Genomic DNA, 19,265 nt, shown 5'->3' with positions numbered 1-19,265 from the left:
CCAATGCATACATATGTAGTGTAGCTCCTTGCTTGCGAGTACTTTGGATGAGTACTCATGGTAGCTTTGCTTCCCCTTTTCCCCCTTTTCTATACTCTATTGTTGCGACCAGACGATGGAGCCCAGGAGCCAGACGCCATAGTCGATGACGACTACTACTACTCGGTAGGTGCCTACTACTACGTGCAGGCCACTGACGACGACCAGGAGTAGTTTAGGAGAATCACAGGTAGGAGGCATGCGCCTCTTTCGATCTGTATCCCAGTTTGTGCTAGCCTTCTTAAGGCAAACTTGTTTAACTTATGTCTGTACTCAGATATTGTTGCTTTCGTTGACTCGTCTATGATCGTTCTCTTGTATTCGAGCCCTCGAGGCCCCTGGCTTGTAATATGATGCTTGTATGACTTATTTTATTTGTAGAGTTGTGTTTTGATATCTTCCCGTGAGTCCCTGATCTTGATCGTACACATTTGCGTGTATGATTAGTGTACGGTCAAATTGGGGGCGTCACAAGTTGGTATCAGAGCCGACTGCCTGTAGGAATCCCCCTTCCACACTCCTTAGCCGAAGTTAAGTCTAGACATTACAAAACTTTTACTAACATGGCTGTGTGCCTTACGAGCCCATGTCGCCATTGGGTGGTATTAGGATCTTTTATTCCTCGACCTATACTCTGGGACTCTGACCTCTCTTCTATTCGGGTGAAATGATTTTACTAAATCTGACTCTAGGTTCTCGTAACTACTTCCTCCCGGAGAGCCCCTCACTCCAGATGATTGCTTGGTGCACCAAAGGATTTTGAAGATACTCTTTGATGTTCTCGAGACTTTGTGCTCGTTGCTTTGGCAATTCCCTACCACTGATTTATCCCTATGGATAAATACTTACACCCGTCGTTCTTAATTTTATTCCACGTTGATCTTGTTGATACAAGATGCCCCAAACCGCTCTCCGTTGTTCCAAGAATCCTTTGAGCTTACTGCTTTACAGTTCTTGCCTCATGAATACCCTTACGGATAATTCCTCGGACTTATCGAGTATCCGCTCTTTCCTAGTTGTTCATGTGTTTCACAAAAGTTTTCAAAATACCATTCGATCTTCCAAAAATCCTGAGCATCCTCTTGCTCTTGAAATTCTTGCTTGCTTGCATTATGGTTAATCACATAAGTCTCGTAATCTTATTGGCATCTCTTGTCATTATCATTTTTAGTCCGTTGATTCAATTTGTTGCGAATGCTCGCAATCGTCAATCAGATCCTAGAATTCATCCTTCCAGCTCAGACGTCATTTTAAACGTGAGCTGGTTCTTGCCAATCAAATTGTCGTCGATTGTGCCCCTATGTCTAATGAACTTATCCATCCTTGATCAGAGCGTCTGCTTCTGATCCTTCGCTTTGTAAATCATAATTCCTTTGCAATTGAGCTCTAAGTTACTCAGTTGTTTCTATAATCCAAGGTCTTTGCATTGATTCTTCCTCTGGTTGTGTGCCGATACTCACATCAGATCCTTTATGGACCATCAGAACCTTGTTGGATTTTATCCGACAATGTCCTTCATATTCAATCACTTTGGAAGTTCTTTCCCTGATACATAATGCCTTTGGTAAATCCTATTCCTTAATTTGGCCAACCATGCTCTGCTTTTGAGCTGGTGATATTTACTATTGAAGCTTGTGGTATATGTTTCCACGATGCCCCGATGGGTTGAACCTATGCCTTCCATAATATGTGTGAACTCGAAAGTTTTCATGAGTCATACTCTTCTGGTATTTTGCCAGATAAAATTTCAACACTGCAACTTCATCAAACACGAGAAGTGAATGAAAGGTTATGCATTGAAGAAGTGGGAGTCGACCTTGAACCTTGCGTTCATGCCCATGGACACGATGCATATCTTATCATGGAAGCTTCTCGCAAAATTAGTTACCCCCTTGTTATAAGTGCTTGTATCTTTGGTTTGATCATTTACAAATGTGGTTTGACCATATTGTTCCCCTTTGATTCAATTTCCCAGACAAGTTAAAAGCATTTGTCTTCTGTAGAGCAATACCTAGTCCAACCTCTATTTTGATCTATCATCGAGTATTACCCCCTGGTATCTCGACATTATCATAGAACTGCATAACCTCTTATGAGTTCTTCATCAAGTACTACATCCTCACTGATTCCAATTTTTCACGGGCTCCGAGTTTTTAAACACTCAAAGACACCGATAACTGAACCATGTCCGCATTACGGTTCAACAACTCTTACTAATATTCTTTACTTACGAGTTTTTACCCGATCATGTCATTCCTAGCCTGATCGGCTATATCATTATTGTGCTAAATCTTAACTATGCTACCTGGTCCTTCTTCTCGGTACACAATTTTTTTTACGCTGAGCTAAGCTTACGTTGATTTCCTTGTCTTATCATTCCACCTCGGACAACAAGCTTGGTTTCGAGTTTGTGTTGTACCCCTGGTTCCAATAACCTCTTGCTTCATCATTCCATTGACTTGATGTCATCGCTGTTCGATTACATCTTCAGGTAATCTCTCGACAAATGTGTCGTGATCATTATCAACATTCTGAGCTCTTCCAGAATATCAATCAAATTCATGATGAGAATTACCATCCTTGCCCCTCGATGATATGTGTTTTCATCGACTACTTCCTTGCCTTCTTTCCAACACAAACTTGTTCGTGTTGTGGTTGTACCTTGAGTTCCCGGCAATCCAACTTGTCTTATGTCCTACCTTGAAGTAATACCATCTTATATATCAAGAATGTTGTGAGAATTTCACCACCTCTTAAGAATTCTTGGTACAAGTGATACATCCCGCCATCTACATTCATCTCTTGGTCCCCGTGTTGTTTCCAACCGGAATACCGACGATTGAACTATGATGTGTAAAATTCAAAATTACTAGCAACCTTATTGCTTGTAAGATAATGAACGATAGTTTCATTCTTTGTGTATTGGTTATTGAATCACCATTCTAAACATTGATCATGCTACCTAAGCCCATATTATGGGTACATGTTACACCTTCCAACCAATGGTTAATGGTGTATGTTTTCCTCGAGCATACTTCATTATACCATTTGATCTGACAAATGTTATCTCCTTGTTCACATAATTGTGGAAATCTTTCTTGTTGGAATTCTTGATGAATTGTCGCTGAGACCATCAGCCACCTCCTCATCCTCTCCTTGGTTTAATGATGAACTCTTGTTTTGGAACTCGCTCCCATAGTTCATTTCCCGAGAATCTTGCATTGTCATCTCGTCAATTTGTGTTGCACCTTTTCTTCTCAGGCATCCTAAGTCCGAGGTATCCTGACACCAACCAGATCTGAAACTCGGTCAGATATGATGGTTGGAACATTTTCCAAGAGTCATAGCATTGGTCTTTCTATAACCCAATAAGGTGATGTCATGCCTAGCACACCTGGTGGGAGGACCTATTGCAAAACTTATTCTATGAGTTGTTCCTGATGGATCCTTCGAGTATCCAAAGTCAGATTTTTACTCAGTGACCATGTCAATGCTATCTCGAAGCATGTCTGTGATACTCTGGTTTTCAACAAGGACATTTGAAGCCCAATGCTAAATGTTTCTTGCTCAATTATCCAAACACCGTTGTATGGGTAATGTCATGAAATTCCTATCCCCTACCTAAGGAGTTTTCTACATAATATCCTGTCATGGATATCATGCTTCGCTTGTCCTTGGGAAGGATATACCCCTGAAATATGTGTTTAAACACATTTTTCCTTTCCATTTTTCTATTTAACCTGATGATCACATTTTCCTTTCCATTGGTTTGTTTGACCTTGCTTGTGATCTATATAATCTAAGCAGTAATAATTCACTGCTTATGTAAACACCTCGGTGTACAACTCTGTCAGTGAAACCATGTTTCTACTGTTGATGACATTCCGGCAACCGCTGATGGACGAGAACTTTGCCTAATGGCCCGCCTCGTTCAACGAGCAGGAAAATGGTTCTCTTCATCCCTCGCCCTTGGTACCGATGTTGTTGCCGACATAACCGACAAACTATCCTCTGACATGCCTTGCTTACATGCTCGTGCAAGATGTCACCACCCTTCCTACTTTTAACCCACATGATGGGCCCATAACCCACAGTTCCACAGGATTGAAACCTGACTCTCCTGTACAACCCTGTTTCTAATGGTTATTCCCCACGCTTGGCTTCGTATTTAATTCACGAGCCACCTTCCTAGTGCTCTATTCTGGTGTTAGACGCAATACTTACTTCCACTGCTCTAAAACCCTTTCGCACTCTGGTTCAGACTTCGAGCAATTATCTATCCGCTTGGAACCTCTTATTGTACCTTCGTACCTTACTCTCGATGTATTTTATATGTTCAACTCGAGAGATAATCTTATGCTCATTTCATAGGTTAACCCCAGATTGTTTCCCTCAAAAGCATTCTGTCGTAGCTGAGTTGCCCCTTACCTATTCGTAAGTACGTTGGAGTTCCCAAAGAAAAGGACGAATTCACCATGATGACCTGAAGTAGAGAAATGAAGACGTCAATGTAATGGATCGACCTATTCAAGAAGAGCAACCAAGACCGAGAAGATCCGTCAGATTTTTCGTAACCCAATCCCTTCCCCCTTACTCCCCTCCTAAATCTCGAGACGCGATTTCTTGTAGTGGAGGAGAATTGTGACGCTCGGATAGTTAAGCTACAGTAATTCCCTGTTAATGATGACACGTCACCGCGATTACTGTTGTTAAACTCATGACGATTCAATCCCGTTCGAAATCAAAAGTCAAAAACAAGTCAAATGGTAAGAGTTTTCAAACTTTAAAACTAAAATGTCCCGGTTGTACCAAATAATGCAAAGTTAATTGTGGTGGAGAAACCAGCGTTTTATAAATTGATTAAAGGCCTTAACCTGATTAAAGTAGTGCCCAAAACAACATTTAAATTGTTTTATAATTTATGAAAATTCCAAATTGATTAAAATCACTCCCAAACTGTTTGAGGCAGTGAAGTATATTGCAAACTGATTTTGTAGACCAGCCACACATTTTAAAAAAAAGGGTCCAATGCTAAGAGAAAATATAGAACAAAAAAAGGAAGAAAACAAAAGAGAAAAGAATAGAAAGGGATTTCAAAAAAAAGGCCCCCGAGCTTCCCCGGGCCATAACCGCCAGGCCGGCCCAGTTACCACCTTTCCCCCTCCTCTGTTCATCAGGGGGGATCGTGGCCACGCATCGACGGCGCCATGGCCGACCGTGGACACGCGCCGGGCATCCATGCCCCCCCGTCGCCTACTAGTCCCCCGGACGCCCCTCTCTCCCTCACCAAAAACCCTAGCGCCCACTTTCCCCTTCCCCTCGCTCCCCCTCTCGTTCGTGAGCTCACCCGGGCGGATCCATCGCCGCCGCTCACTATTGCCATGGCCACCGGCCAAGCCTCGCCGTCCCGAGGTGTCCAGGAGGACCCTCGTCGTCATCGGCTTCGCCTGCACCCACTAGATGGACCCAAGACGCCGCAGTCGCCGATCCCCTTCGCCGGTCATCCGCCTCATCCACCGCGTCGATCCGCCACCGTCGCTGCATCATCGTCTTCACCGAGACCTCCCCGAGCTAGCATTCGCACGACTACAGGGCCCCGTGAGCTTCCCCTCCTCCCATGACCCCATGTGCTTCCGTTCGTCCGCGAATCCCTGACGCCCGAGCTCACCGCGAGCACGCAGTCGCCGAAGCACCTCTGCTGCCCCGCCGCGCTCCCTGGCCCCAGGGCCGTTCTGGCCGCGCGCCCGCTGGCGCCCGCCCGCGCCTGTCGCTCCTCCTCGCCGCCGCAACGCCGCCCTGCGCGCTCGTCGCTCCGCTCCCCCTCACGCGAGCCTGCGCTGTCCCAGCTCGCGCCAACCGGCTCCGCCACCCGCGGCCACGCGCCCGACGCAGCCGCCCCCCTCCTCCGGCCGGCCGCGCTCGCCACACCGCCTACCGCTGGCCGCCGCCCGCGCCTAGTCCTGACCGGCCTTGCCGGCCCCGCTGCCCGCTGCTGCCGCCGGCCATGGCCGTGTGCCCGAGCGCCCGTGTGCGTTGTGTGCGCGCGCGTGTGTGGCTCAGCTGAGCCACTGTTTAGTGGGGCCACCCCCTTTTAGTTAGTACTAACTAGTTTTAGTTAGTTTAGTTAGGACCTAATTTGCCCAATGATCCTATGGCAGAAGGGCCCCACTATTGTTAAACAAAAATGATTGTTATAATAAAGCCAGAGACAATGACAAGTGGGACCTAAACACTATTCACCTTTTGACCAGTCAAATGTTGACTGGGTCAACTCTGCTGACTGGACCACTCCTGGACCCCATTTGTCATACACTCAGGCTAGTATAGAGCTAGGTGACAAATGTTTATTCTGTTTTTAATTCAAATTAATAATAAATCTAGAAAAACATTAAACTTTAGAAATTAATATAAAATAAACCGTAGCTCGGATGAAAAAACTTTGTACATAAAAGTTGCTCAGAACGACGAGACGAATCCGGATACGTAGCCCGTTCGTCTGCCACGCATCCCTAACATAGCAAACATGCAACTTTTCCCCTCCGGTTCATCTGTCCGAAAACGTGAAACACCGGGAATACTTTCCCGGATGTTTTTCCCCTTCACCGGTACCACCTCGTACCGCGTTAGGGCACACCTAGCATCACGCTTTGTCATGTCATGCATCGTCATGCATTTGTTTGCATTATATTTATTGTTTCTTCCCCCTCTTCTCTCGCTAGACACCGAGACCGACGCCGCTGCTACCCAGTACGACTACGGTGTTGACGACCCCTCTCTTGCCGGAGCAACCAGGCAAGCCCCCCCTTTGATCACCAGATATCGCCTACTCTTCTCTATACTACTTGCATTAGAGTAGTGTAGCATGTTACTGCTTTCCGTTATTCCTATCCTGATGCATAGCATGTCCTTGCTACTACTGTTGTTACCATTACCTGCTATCATACTGCTTAGTATAGGATGCTAGTGTTCCATCAGTGGCCCTACACTCTTGTCCGTCTGCCATGCTATACTACTGGGTCGTGATCACTTCGGGAGGTGATCACGGGCATATACTATATACTTTACACTGTTACATAACCTATGGTACTGTTCAGAGTTGGGGGCTGAAGGGGCAGGTGGCTCCATCCAGGTTGTGGTGGGCCTGAGTTCCCGACGGCCCCCGACTGTTACTTTGAGGCGGAGCGACAGGGCAGGTTGAGACCACCTAGGAGAGAGGTGGGCCTGGCCCTGGTCGGTGTCCGTGGTTATTTCAAAATAACACGCTTAACGAGATCTTGGTATTTGATCTGAGTCTGGCTACTGGCCTATACACACTAACCATCTACGCGGGGACAGTTATGGGCACTCGACGTCGTGGTATCAGCCGAAACCTTCATGACGTCAGCGACTGAGCGGCGCGCGCCGGGTTGGACCGCGTAACGCAACTTCCTTTGTAATGGAGGTTGCTAGGTCTGCTCACCGGCCGTGTACGCGACGTGTAGGTGTGCAATGAGCAATGGGCCCAGACCCCTGCGCCATAGGATTTAGGCCGGCGTGCTGACCTCTCTGTTGTGCCTAGGTAGGGCTGTGACGTGTTGATCTTCCAAGGCCGGGCATGACCCAGGAAAGTGTGTCCGGCCAAATGGGATCGAGCGTGTTGGGAAATGTGGTGCACCCCTGCAGGGAAGTTGATCTATTCGAATAGCCGTGTCCTTCGGTAAAAGGACGACCCGGAGTTGTAACTTGACCTTATGACAACTAGAACCGGATACTTAATAAAACACACCCTTCCAAGTGCTAGATACAACTGGTGATCGCTCTCTCACAGGGCGACGAAGGGCGGATCATCGGTTAGGTTTATGCTATGCGATGCTACTTGGTGAACTTACCATCTACTCTCTTCTACTGCTGCAAGATGGATGTTACCATAAGCGTAGTCTTCGACAGGACTAGCTATCCCCCTCTTATTCTGGCATTTTGCAGTTCAGTCCACATATGATACCCTTTTTCCATTTGATACCAATGCATACATATGTAGTGTAGCTCCTTGCTTGCGAGTACTTTGGATGAGTACTCACGTTTGCTTTGCTTCCCCTTTTCCCCCTTTTCTATACTCGATTGTTGCGACCAGGCGATGGAGCCCAGGAGCCAGACGCCACAGTCGATGAAGACTACTACTACTCGGGAGGTGCCTACTACTACGTGCAGGCCGCTGACGACGACCAGGAGTAGTTTAGGAGAATCCCAGGCAGGAGGCATGCGCCTCTTTCGATCTGTATCCTAGTTTGTGCTAGCCTTCTTAAGGCAAACTTGTTTAACTTATGTCTGTACTCAGGTATTGTTGCTTCCGCTGACTCGTCTATGATCGAGCTCTTGTATTCGAGCCCTCGAGGCCCCTGGCTTGTAATATGATGCTTGTATGACTTATTTTTTTTGTAGAGTTGTGTTGTGATATCTTCCCGTGAGTCCCTGATCTTGATCGTACATATTTGCGTGTATGATTAGTGTACGGTCAAATCGGGGGCGTCACATATTGCTTCAGTGAATACCTTTCTTTTGTTAAGCGAGGCAATTTCTGCTTGGATTGCATCCTTCCATTTAGGCCAGTCGGAGCGCCTTTGGCACTCAACGATAGACCTTGGATCATGATCAGTGAGAAGGGTATCTGCAATCTTTTCAGCAAAATATTTGTCGACAGTCGTAGTCTTACGGTCAAATGATTCTCCGGAATCAACATAGTTGATGGAAATTTCCTGCACCCCTAGTGACTCTTCGCGATTTCCCAATACGATCGAGTTTGGGTGTTCTGATGTCCCAGTCAGTTTGTGCACACTGGAACTGGGTTGTGGAGGTTGCCCTTCCACTGGGTGTATACTACCCATCAGGTGTTTGTCAACGTTGAGTTGACCTGCATTTACTGACTCCGAGGTTTTTCTTCTCGATTTCCTTTGCTGTTTGCTAGAAGCATGCTCCGGGTCAGAGGCCGTACTACTCCCCCTCTTTTTAGGAATAGGGAGTTGAGTGGTTTTTATTGGTACCTCCACTCTTTCTGGCGCGTTTCTGGCCGGGTTTAAGGATTTTGTAACACCTTTCAAATCAGTAAATGAATCTGGCAGATTATTTGCAAGATGTTGCAAATTAATGATCTTCCGAACTTGAAGTTCGGTCTCATGGGTATGTGGATCAGAGGATGAAATGGAATGAGCATTCCAATCAATTTATGGGCATTCTTTCTGGTACTTGAAATCTCCCCCTAATGCCGGAAAATGTTCCCCATTAAATATGCAATCAGCGTGACGGGCTGTGAACAGATCCCCAGTCAGGGGTTCCAGGTACTTAATAATCGACGGCGATTTGTACCCCACATAGATCCCCAACTTCCTGTGTGGGCCCATAGATGTCCGCTGTGGTGGTGAGATCGGGATGTATGCAGCACATCCGAACTTACGCAGATGGGAAATGCTTGGAGGATTTCCACGTACCAATTCCAGAGGGGAAGAACTGTGATATGCAGTTGGCCTCAATTGTATCAAGTCAGCAGCGTGTAAAACAGCGTGACCCCAACAAGAGGTTGGCAAGTTGCAATTCGTCAACAAAGGTCTTGCAATGAGTTTGATCCTCTTAATCAATTCTTCAGCCAAACCATTTTGTGTATGGACATATGGAACAGAGTGCTGAACTTCAATCCCCAAAGCCATGCAATAATCATTGAAAGCACGTGAGGAGAATTCTGCAGCATTGTCCATTCGCATTGATTTAATTCGACTTTCAGGATAATGGGCTTGCAACTTAATGACTTGCCTCATTATCTTGGCAAATGCATGATTTCGTGTGGATAGAAGACACACATGTGACCATCGTGTAGATGCGTCAATCAGAACCATGAAATACCGGAAAGGTCCAGATAATGGCTGAATGGGACCACAAATGTCTCCTTGAGTACGTTCAAGGAACTGAAGTGGTTCAGCTTGTATTTTGATGTGTGAGGGCCTCAAAATTAGCTTTCCCGTGGCACAAGATGTGCACACAAAATTAGAAGATTGAGGAAATTTTGACTCAAGCAAATTATGACCAATGAAATTGCTAGTAATTTTTCTCATCATCCCTATTCCAGGATGGCCTAGGCGGTCATGCCAGGTTTGGAATGCGTTAACATTCTGAAAAATTACTTTGTATGCAACATGTTCCACGGGTTTGATGTACGTATAGTACAAACCGGACGATAGAGAAGGAATTTTCTCATGTACCTTTTTGCCATATCCGTCATCTTTAGTAAAGAGTAGATACTCCTCTTTGTTGTCTTCATGGGTTTCAATATAAAAACCATTTTTACGGATATCTCGATAACTGATCAGGGTACGTGCAGAATCGGGATACAGTAAAACATCCTCAATTGTCACATATGTACCACTTGGGAGGGTGAATATGACACGTCCAGTACCAACAATCACAGTATCGCGTCCAACGATAGTTAGAATATCTCCATTCGTCTTTTTCAGAGTTTGGAAATATTTCATCTCCCTCAGTATAGAGTTTGTGGCACCACTGTCCACAAGGCATAATTCCTCTTCCATCGGATTATCCCCGTAGAAAACGGCGGCGAGTGCTTCCTCTCTTCTCCTTTCTCTATTGCCTTTTGCTCTCGCTGACTGTTCTACGTGCGTGATAACGTGTTTTGAATCAGAATGATCGAATCTCTTGATCTATGGTTACAAGCCCCCTTTTATATGTCCCGAAGAGACACGACAATCCCTCGAGGAGGCGTCGGTTCCAGGAGATTGAAAGGAGGCGTCGGTTGCGGGACAAACCGCAACGACGGTTTGGGCAAGGGGAGATTTTCCCCTAATTACAGAATTATTTTTAACAGAATTTTTTAGTTAATCAGCCGCTAAATCAGTTAATCAATAAAAGTGAAGAATCTTTTTTGGGGGGATGGCTGAGATTCAAAAAATAGGGTATCTTGCCACTGAAAATTGGTGTTTTACCTTTTTGCAAACAACATTCCCTGATCCACTCATCTGCCCGTTTTGACTGCCAGTTTGAGCAAATACTACAGGGTAATTATAGGATGAAACAGCTTCAGATACTTGCTTAAATACTACTCCCGCAAAGTGTACCAAGGGAGTAATACATGACGAGGACGGAGATAGTATAACAACAAAACATTTGTCATGCCGCAAAGTGCAGCTTCCGTTCCGACCATCAAAGCATTTTTGGGTTCATACTTCATCTGAAACATGATTACAAATAAAGCATTGAAGTGCTAGTGCCTAGTCACAAGCTTTCAGTTTATGGCCAAACAGTCCTACAATAATCATCTAAAAGATGTGAAGAAGTTCCCCTGGTTACCACAAGAATATGCAAAATCAAGAGAAATGCCGAAGGGCAAACCAGCAACACAATTGACAAGCATACAGCAACCAAGTAAGATGACTGGTTAATTTGCTTTATTGCACAAGTTCACTCCAGTGATGGACAACTCAACATTTGAGGCCTCAAAATAGGTTTGCAAGTCGCACTTGCTGCATTGCATATGCAACGGAAAGAGCAAAAGGGTACAACTAGAAGTGATTCTGAAAATGTTAAATCACTCTTGGTGGATTATAGAACATGGAAATTCCCACTGCTGCAATATTGGAGAAAGCTCCACCTTTAGTATCTGTGGGACAGCTTCTCCTGCTCCTTGTACCACATCGCATACCTACATGACATCAAGATAAACCAAGAATGTCAAATGGTTGGCAAAGCACGAGCCGTTTCGCTACTCAACTAACAGTAAAGGGACTTCAATTGTTTAAAGAATGCAAGCCCCTTGGTGAAAAAACAAAATATAATGCTTACAATAAAACATTGTCAATTATTGTGATAGGCTATCCAATGTGCTTCTAGTATTAATCAGGAGGTTTAAGAGTCCAAACTAATGAAGGTATGTGTTGTCACAAGTCGCAATCCCTTGTGAGGATTTCCTAGTGCTATGAGAAGAAGGAGATGTACACATCGAAAGGACGATCAGAATACTTGTGGTTGCGAGTTCTGACCAAAGAATCAAACCCAAATTGAATGCTCTATAGGGGGCAACCTTCAAAGCAAGAGCATTTTGATACTCAGTTTCATGTGTTAACTTGAAATTGATGCAAATGTAATGGTTCCATAAAAGCTTAAGATCCACTTGTGCAAAGGTATATAGATTCAAATTTCAAATCACTGAACGGCTTGCAAGAACATTAGGCTGATGTGATTATCCATACAAGATGCTACAGAATCTCATGAGCCAGAAGCTACAACTAAAGGTTGCAGGATTCCCTGTGAACTCTGTTAAGAATAATCGCAAAGCGCGTCCAAGCGGGTTTCGACAGTCAGTTCCGCAACAACAGTCAAGTTAACCAAATCCCATATAACATCCCATTTTCTAAACGTACATTAACCAACAAAATAAGTACTATGCGCAGACCAAAGAGTTTGATCAACTATATCATGGCGAAGGATACGGGCTGTCGGATGTTTCTCCCAGTGCACAAACCAATTGTACAGTCACCAGTCTAATTCCCATGTCAATTCAATCCCCACCAATTGCATTGAATCAACCAGGCATGAAATTCCGCTGCCATTTCAATTCCCATTCCTCCAAGAAGAATTTTTTTCCCGCACAAACCAATTGCATTGAATTGGCTAGGTCGAAATCTCCCCTGACATTTCATTCCCCATTTCCCGCAAACCATCCCTAGCCTATCCGGTCAACGTGGTGCATTCAAGATACATCTGGTGGTTTCTAAAGGTAAACGTGCACATAGCACATCGAATCTGCGCGACGGCTCTAACGAAATCGGACAATCGATCGAGCCCCAAACCGGATCTCGCAGCCAACCGAGAACCACAGGCGACCTACGCAACCCTAGATCAGCCCGACCAGGCGCATCCACAGGGATCGTTCGCGGAAGAGGAGGGGAGAGGGAGGGACGTACTGGTAGGTGCCGACGACGGGGGTGATGAGGAGCGTGGCGGAGATCCAGTTCTCGGAGACCTTGTGGTGGATCTTGGTGGTGATGTCCTTCCACAGGCCCGGCATCACCTGCTGCTGGAACGGCGACAGCGCGTACACCACCGCCTTCATCCGCACCGGCATCTTCCCCATCTTTCGCCTCGCCGCTTCTCCTTCTTCCTCGGTGTGGTCGCTCCGGCTCTGATCAACCTCAGGACGGTGGGGTGGGTGGGTGGCTTCTGGGTCGTTCGTTCCACGGCTTAGGGTTCGGTTTATAGGACAGCTGCGGTTGGGCCCCGAGCCCATTTGGGGAGTACGGGCGCGGCGTTTTGGACGGAGTGTAAATAATGGGGCCGGCCCAGTTAGAAAGAAGAAGAAGAAGAAGAAGAAGAAGAAGAAAAAACAAAGGGAAAATAGCAGTCTTTTTTTTAACATAAGGGAAAAGAGCAGTCGGCTGATCATAGACCAGCCTCGCAAGGGTCACTTTGGGTGGGCTGGGAGCGTACCACTTGACACGCTCTCAGTCCCGCCACCGTCGCGCTGGGTGATTCCTTCGGATTTTATTTTATTTTTGTATGCATTTTCAGCTTTTAGATGGTTTTTCGGGTTTTTCGGCTCTTCGGTTTTTCTCCGGTTCTTCTTAGGTTTTGGAGGGATTTTTTCAACAATTTGCATGAAGAAATACGTTTTCTTTTTTTCTTTCGCGAGAGGCACGGATTTACTTCTCGTAAAGGCACAAAATTGCTTTTGTAAGAGGCAAAGTTGTGCCTCTTGAAAAAAAAGAAAAAACAAGTTTTTTTCTTCCGCGAGAGGTACGGATTACTTCTTGTGAAGGCACGGATTTTCTTCTGCGAAAGGCACAGTTTTGCCTCTCGATTTTTTTTCTTTTTTCCCTTCCGTGAGAGGCTAGGATTTACTTCATGTGGATGCATGGATTTGCTTTCGCAAGAGGCATAGTCGTGCCTCTCGGAAATGGGAAAATGTGTTTTCTTTTGTTTTCCTTCCGCAAGAGGCACGAATTTAGTTAGGTGGAGGCATGGATTTGCTTTCGCAAGAGGCACAGTCCTCGAAAGGCACGGATTTGTTTCCGCGAGAGGCATAGTCATGCCCCTCGAAAAAGGAAAAAACACATTTTTTTTCTTCTGTGAGAGGTACGGTTTTACTTCTCATGGAGGCACAGATTTGCTTCCGTGAGAGGCACAGCCATGCCTCTTTGAAAATGGAATAAAACGTGTTTTTCCTTCCGCGAGAGGCACATATTTACTTCTCATGGAGGTACGGATTTGCTTCCGCGAGAGGCATAGTTGTGCCACTTTGGAAAGGGAAAAAACGTGCTCCTGGTTCAGGTTTTTTCCTTAAAAAAAAGTTTATCAAAACCTATCAATGGGTTCTATTTTTGAAGATGTCGACGCGAGGAATCCAATTGTGAAAATGGTTCGAGATTGGACGTACAGTTTAAGAGATAAAACATTTTGATTTTTTTTGAAATAGGATGCTTTATTACTTAAAATATTTAAGCATTACGCTTTGAATAAATGAATCTATGGAAAAGAGAAATCTCCTAGGTTGCGACAAGTGGCATGCATGCAGGGTGCCACTTGTCACGACAAGAGGAGATGGGAGTGATCTTTGCAAAGAATACTCCTTAATTAGTGATTTTGAGAAGTTTGGAAGGAAGCAATCATGTAGATGTTAGAGCATCTACAACCACATAGAGCTAAAGCAGTGCTCATACATCGACGCGGATCAGTGAGCGGTCGTACCTCAAATATTTGTTCCCACATCCGGGTACCTCAGTTAGCAAACCCCAAATACATATTACACATGCATTTTAAAATTTTGATACGGCCAGACGTCCGACTACTATATCAATACATGTTACCGGACTACCAAAAATTGGCATGTTCTGCATACATACTAAGCTATGCACAACGATCATCCACACTTGCCTTTTCAGCGCCCTTGGCGTATTTGTCATGGAAGTAGCAGTTGAAGACGCAGTATGGATCAAGCCAGATCTCCTCCTCGATGGAGCTGTCTGTAGGGATGCAGAGCGGCGCCCAATCCGCTCCGCTTCATAGTCAAAGTAGATCAAGTTAGTCATAATCCTCCCTGTTTTAGCTTTAGTTCAGTTTGAACTAAAAACCTGTTTTTGCGGGCTTATGCGGGATGCCCGCTTGCATCCCTAGCTGTCTGCCACATCACTGTCCTCCTCCTCATTGGGGGGGGGGGCAGTCCGGCATGGTATAGACCGCTCAAACTTACACCCAGGCAAGGGCGCGCATGTTCCTCCTCTGCCGCTTTTGGAAGATGTGGACATGGATGGCTTCCTCTTCCGCGACAGCACGCCACGCCGCATCCGCATCCGCTGCCTCCACCACATTGGCAATGATACAGGCCTCGCGCTCCCGCCCCCTCTGCTTGTTGCGACAGGCACACCGGTCTCTATAACCCTTGTACTCCTCCAGACCAGGGAAGGTGTTGGGGAACGTAGTAATTTCAAAAAAATTCCTACGCACACGCAAGATCATGGTGATGCATAGCAACGAGAGGGGAGAGTGTTGTCCACATACCCTTGTAGACCGAAAGTGGAAGCGTTAGCACAACGCGGTTGATGTAGTCGTACGTCTTCACGATCCAACCGATCAAGTACCGAACGTACGGCACCTCCGAGTTCAGTACACGTTCAGCCCGATGACGTCCCTCGAACTCTGATCCAGCCGAGTGTTGAGGGAGAGTTTCATCAGCACGACGGCGTGGTGACGATGTTGATGTTGTACCGACGCAGGGCTTCGCCTAAGCACCGCTACAGTATTATCGAGGTGGACTATGGTGGAGGGGGGTACCGCACACGGCTAAGAGATCAATGATCAATTGTTGTGTCTCTGGGGTGCCCCCTGCCCTCGTATATAAAGGAGCAAGGGGGTGCGGTCGGCCATAGGAGGAGGCGCGCCGGAGGAGTCCTACTCCCGCCGGGAGTAGGACTCCCCTCCTTTTTCCTAGTTGGATTAGGACTTGGGGGGAAGGAGGAGAGAGGGAAAGGAAAGGGGGGGGGGGCGCCGCCCCCCTCCTTGTCCAATTCGGACTTGGGGGGGAGGGGCGCACGGCTGCCCCTTGGCCGCCTCTCCTCTTCCTCCACTTGGGCCCATAAGGCCCAATAGCCTCCGGGGGGTTCCGGTAACCCCTCCGGTAAAATCACTATTTCACCCGGAACACTTCCGATATCCAAACATAGGCTTCCAATATATCAATCTTCATGTCTCGGCCATTTCGAGACTCCTCGTCATGTCAATGATCACATCCGGGACTCCAAACAACCTTCGGTACATCAAAACACATAAACTCATAATAAAACTGTCATCGTAACGTTAAGCGTGCGGACCCTACGGGTTCGAGAACTATGTAGACATGACCGAGACACGTCTCTGGTCAATAACCAATAGAGGAACCTGGATGCTCATATTGGCTCCTACATATTCTACGAAGATCTTTATCGGTGAGACCGCATAACAACATACGTTGTTCCCTTTGTCATCGGTATGTTACTTGCCCGAGATTCGATCGTCGGTATCTCAATACCTAGTTCAATCTCGTTACCGGCAAGTCTCTTTACTCATTCTGTAATACATCATCCTGCAACTAGCTCATTAGTTGCAATGCTTGCAAGGCTTAAGTGATGTGCATTACCGAGAGGGCCCAGAGATACCTCTCCGACAATCGGAGTGACAAATCCTAATCTCGAAATACGCCAACCCAACAAGTACCTTCGGAGACACCTGTAGAGCACCTTTATAATCACCCAGTTACGTTGTGACATTTGGTAGCACACAAAGTGTTCCTCCGGTAAACGGGAGTTGCATAATCTCATAGTCATAGGAACATGTATAAGTCATGAAGAAAGCAATAGCAACATACTAAACGATTGTGTGCTAAGCTAACGGAATGGGTCATGTCAATCAGATCATTCTCCTAATGATGTAATCCCGTTAATCAAATGACAACTCATGTCTATGGTTAGGAAACATAACCATCTTCGATTAACGAGCTAGTCAAGTAGAGGCATACTAGTGACACTTTGTTTGTCTATATATTCACACATGTATTATGTTTCCGGTTAATACAATTCTAGCATGAATAATAAACATTTATCATGATATAAGGAAATAAATAATAACTTTATTATTTCCTCTAGGGCATATTTCCTTCAGTCTCCCACTTGCACTAGAGTCAATAATCTAATTCACATCGCCATGTGATTTAACATCAATAGTTCACATCACCATGTGATTAACACCCATAGTTCACATCGTCATGTGACCAAAACCCAAAGGGTTTACTAGAGTCAATAATCTAGTTCACATCGCTATGTGATTAATACCCAAAGAGTACTAAGGTGTGATCATGTTTTGCTTGTGAGGGAAGTTTTGTCAATGGGTCTACCACATTCAGATCCGTATGTATTTTGCAAATTTCTAAGTCAACAATGCTCTGCACAGAGCTACTCTAGCTAATTTCTCCCACTTTCAATATGTATCCAGATTGAGACTTAGAGTCATCTGGATCAGTGTCAAAACTTGCATCTACGTAACCCTTTACGACGAACCTTTTGTCACCTCCATAATCGAGAAACATATCCTTATTCCACTAAGGATAATTTTGACCAATGTCCAGTGGTCTACTCCTAGATCACTATTGTACTCCCTTGCCAAACTTAGGGCAGGGTATACAATAGGTCTGGTACACAGCATGGCATACTTTATAGAACCTATGGCTGAGGCATAGGGAATGACTTTCATTCTCTCTCTATCTTCTGTCGTGGTCGGGTTTTGAGTCTTACTCAACTTCACACCTTCTAACACAGGCAAGAACTCATTTTTGTCTGTTCCATTTTGAACTACTTCAAAGTCTTGTCAAGGTATGTACTCATTGAAAAATTTATCAAGCGTCTTGATCTATCTCTATTGATCTTGATGCTCAATATGTAAGCAGCTTCACCGAGGTCTTTCTTTGAAAAACTCCTTTCAAACATTCCTTTATGCTTTGTAGAATAATTCTACATTATCTCCGATCAACAATATGTCATTCACATATACTTATCAGAAATGTTGTAGTGCTCCCACTCACTTTCTTGTAAATACAGGCTTCACCGCAAGTCTGTATAAAACTATATGCTTTGATCAACTTATCAAAGCGTATATTCCAACTCCGAGATGCTTGCACCGGTCCATAGATGGATCGCTGGAGCTTGTGTATTTTGTTAGTACCTTTAGGATTGACAAAACCTTCTGGTTGCATCATATACAACTCTTCTTTAATAAATCCATTAAAGAATGTAGTTTTGTTTATCCATTTGCCAGATTTCATAAGATGCGGCAATTTCTAACATGATTCGGACAGACTTAAGCATAGATACGAGTGAGAAACTCTCATCATAGTCAACACCTTGAACGTGTCGAAAACCTTTTGCGACAATTCTAACTTTGTAGATAGTAACACTACTATCAGCGTCCGTCTTCCTCTTGAAGATCCATTTAATCTCAATGGCTCGCCGATCAATGGGCAAGTCAATCAAAGTCCATACTTTGTTCTCATACATGGATCTCATCTCAGATTTCATGGCCTCAAGCCATTTCGCGGAATCTGGGCTCATCATCGCTTCCTCATAGTTCGTAGGCTCGTCACGGTCAAGTAACATGACCTCCAGAACAGGATTACCGCACCACTCTGGTGCAGATCTCACTCTAGTTTACCTACGAGGTTTGGTAGCAACTTGATCTGAAGTTACATGATCATCATCATTAGCTTCCTCACTAATTGGTGTAATAGTCACAGGAACATATTTCTGTGATGAACTACTTTCCAATAAGGGAACAGGTACAGTTACCTCATCAAGTTCTACTTTCCTCCCACTCACTTCTTTCGAGAGAAACTCCTTCTCTAGAAAGGATCCATTCTCAGCAACGAATATCTTGCCTTCGGATCTGTGATAGAAGGTGTTCCCAACATTTTCTTTTGGGTATCCTATGAAGACGCACTTCTCCGATTTGGGTTTGAGGTTATCAGGTTGAAACTTTTTCACATAAGCATTGCAACCTCAAACTTTAAGAAACGACAGCTTAGGTTTCTTGCCAAACCATAGTTCATACGGTGTCGTCTCAACGGATTTAGATGGTGCCCTATTTAACGTGAATGCAGTTGTCTCTAATGCATAACCCCAAAACGATAGTGGTAGATCGGTAAGAGACATCATAGATCGCACCATATCTAA

The 19,265-nt window shown here is 45.2% G+C and overlaps 1 protein-coding gene and 1 long non-coding RNA gene across 2 annotated transcripts; one reads left to right on the top strand and one right to left on the bottom strand.

The window, feature by feature from the left end:
* Positions 1-5,213: 5,213 nt before the first annotated feature.
* Positions 5,214-8,470, top strand: LOC147958363 (uncharacterized). Its single transcript, XR_015611027.1, has 3 exons — positions 5,214-5,637; positions 6,759-6,831; positions 8,150-8,470. It is a non-coding gene; the product is annotated as an uncharacterized LOC147958363 (long non-coding RNA).
* Positions 8,471-11,443: 2,973 nt separating this feature from the next.
* Positions 11,444-13,318, bottom strand: LOC125527905 (cytochrome b-c1 complex subunit 8-1, mitochondrial). The gene is made up of 2 exons (XM_048692409.2): positions 12,981-13,318; positions 11,444-11,719 (listed from the first exon to the last, which is right to left on the bottom strand). The coding sequence occupies exons 1-2, from the start codon at positions 13,301-13,303 to the stop codon at positions 11,671-11,673; spliced, it is 372 nt and encodes a 123-aa protein (XP_048548366.2). The 5' UTR covers positions 13,304-13,318; the 3' UTR covers positions 11,444-11,670.
* Positions 13,319-19,265: the final 5,947 nt, after the last annotated feature.

The sequence above is a fragment of the Triticum urartu genome, chromosome 7A (assembly GCF_056163025.1).
Source record: "Triticum urartu cultivar PI428250 chromosome 7A, HENAU_Tu73, whole genome shotgun sequence".
Taxonomy (NCBI): domain Eukaryota; kingdom Viridiplantae; phylum Streptophyta; class Magnoliopsida; order Poales; family Poaceae; genus Triticum; species Triticum urartu.
Note: the sequence above shows the minus strand (reverse complement) of the source record. Positions and strands in the feature narration are given on the sequence as shown.

Excerpts from the sequence above, each read along its gene's own strand:
- LOC125527905 (XM_048692409.2), bottom strand. The coding sequence starts at position 13,303 with ATGGGCTCGGGGCCCAACCGCAGCTGTCCTATAAACCGAACCCTAAGC. Across the intron at positions 11,720-12,980 it reads CCCGTCGTCGGCACCTACCA|GTATGCGATGTGGTACAAGG; the intron begins GTACGTCCCTCC and ends GATGTCATGTAG.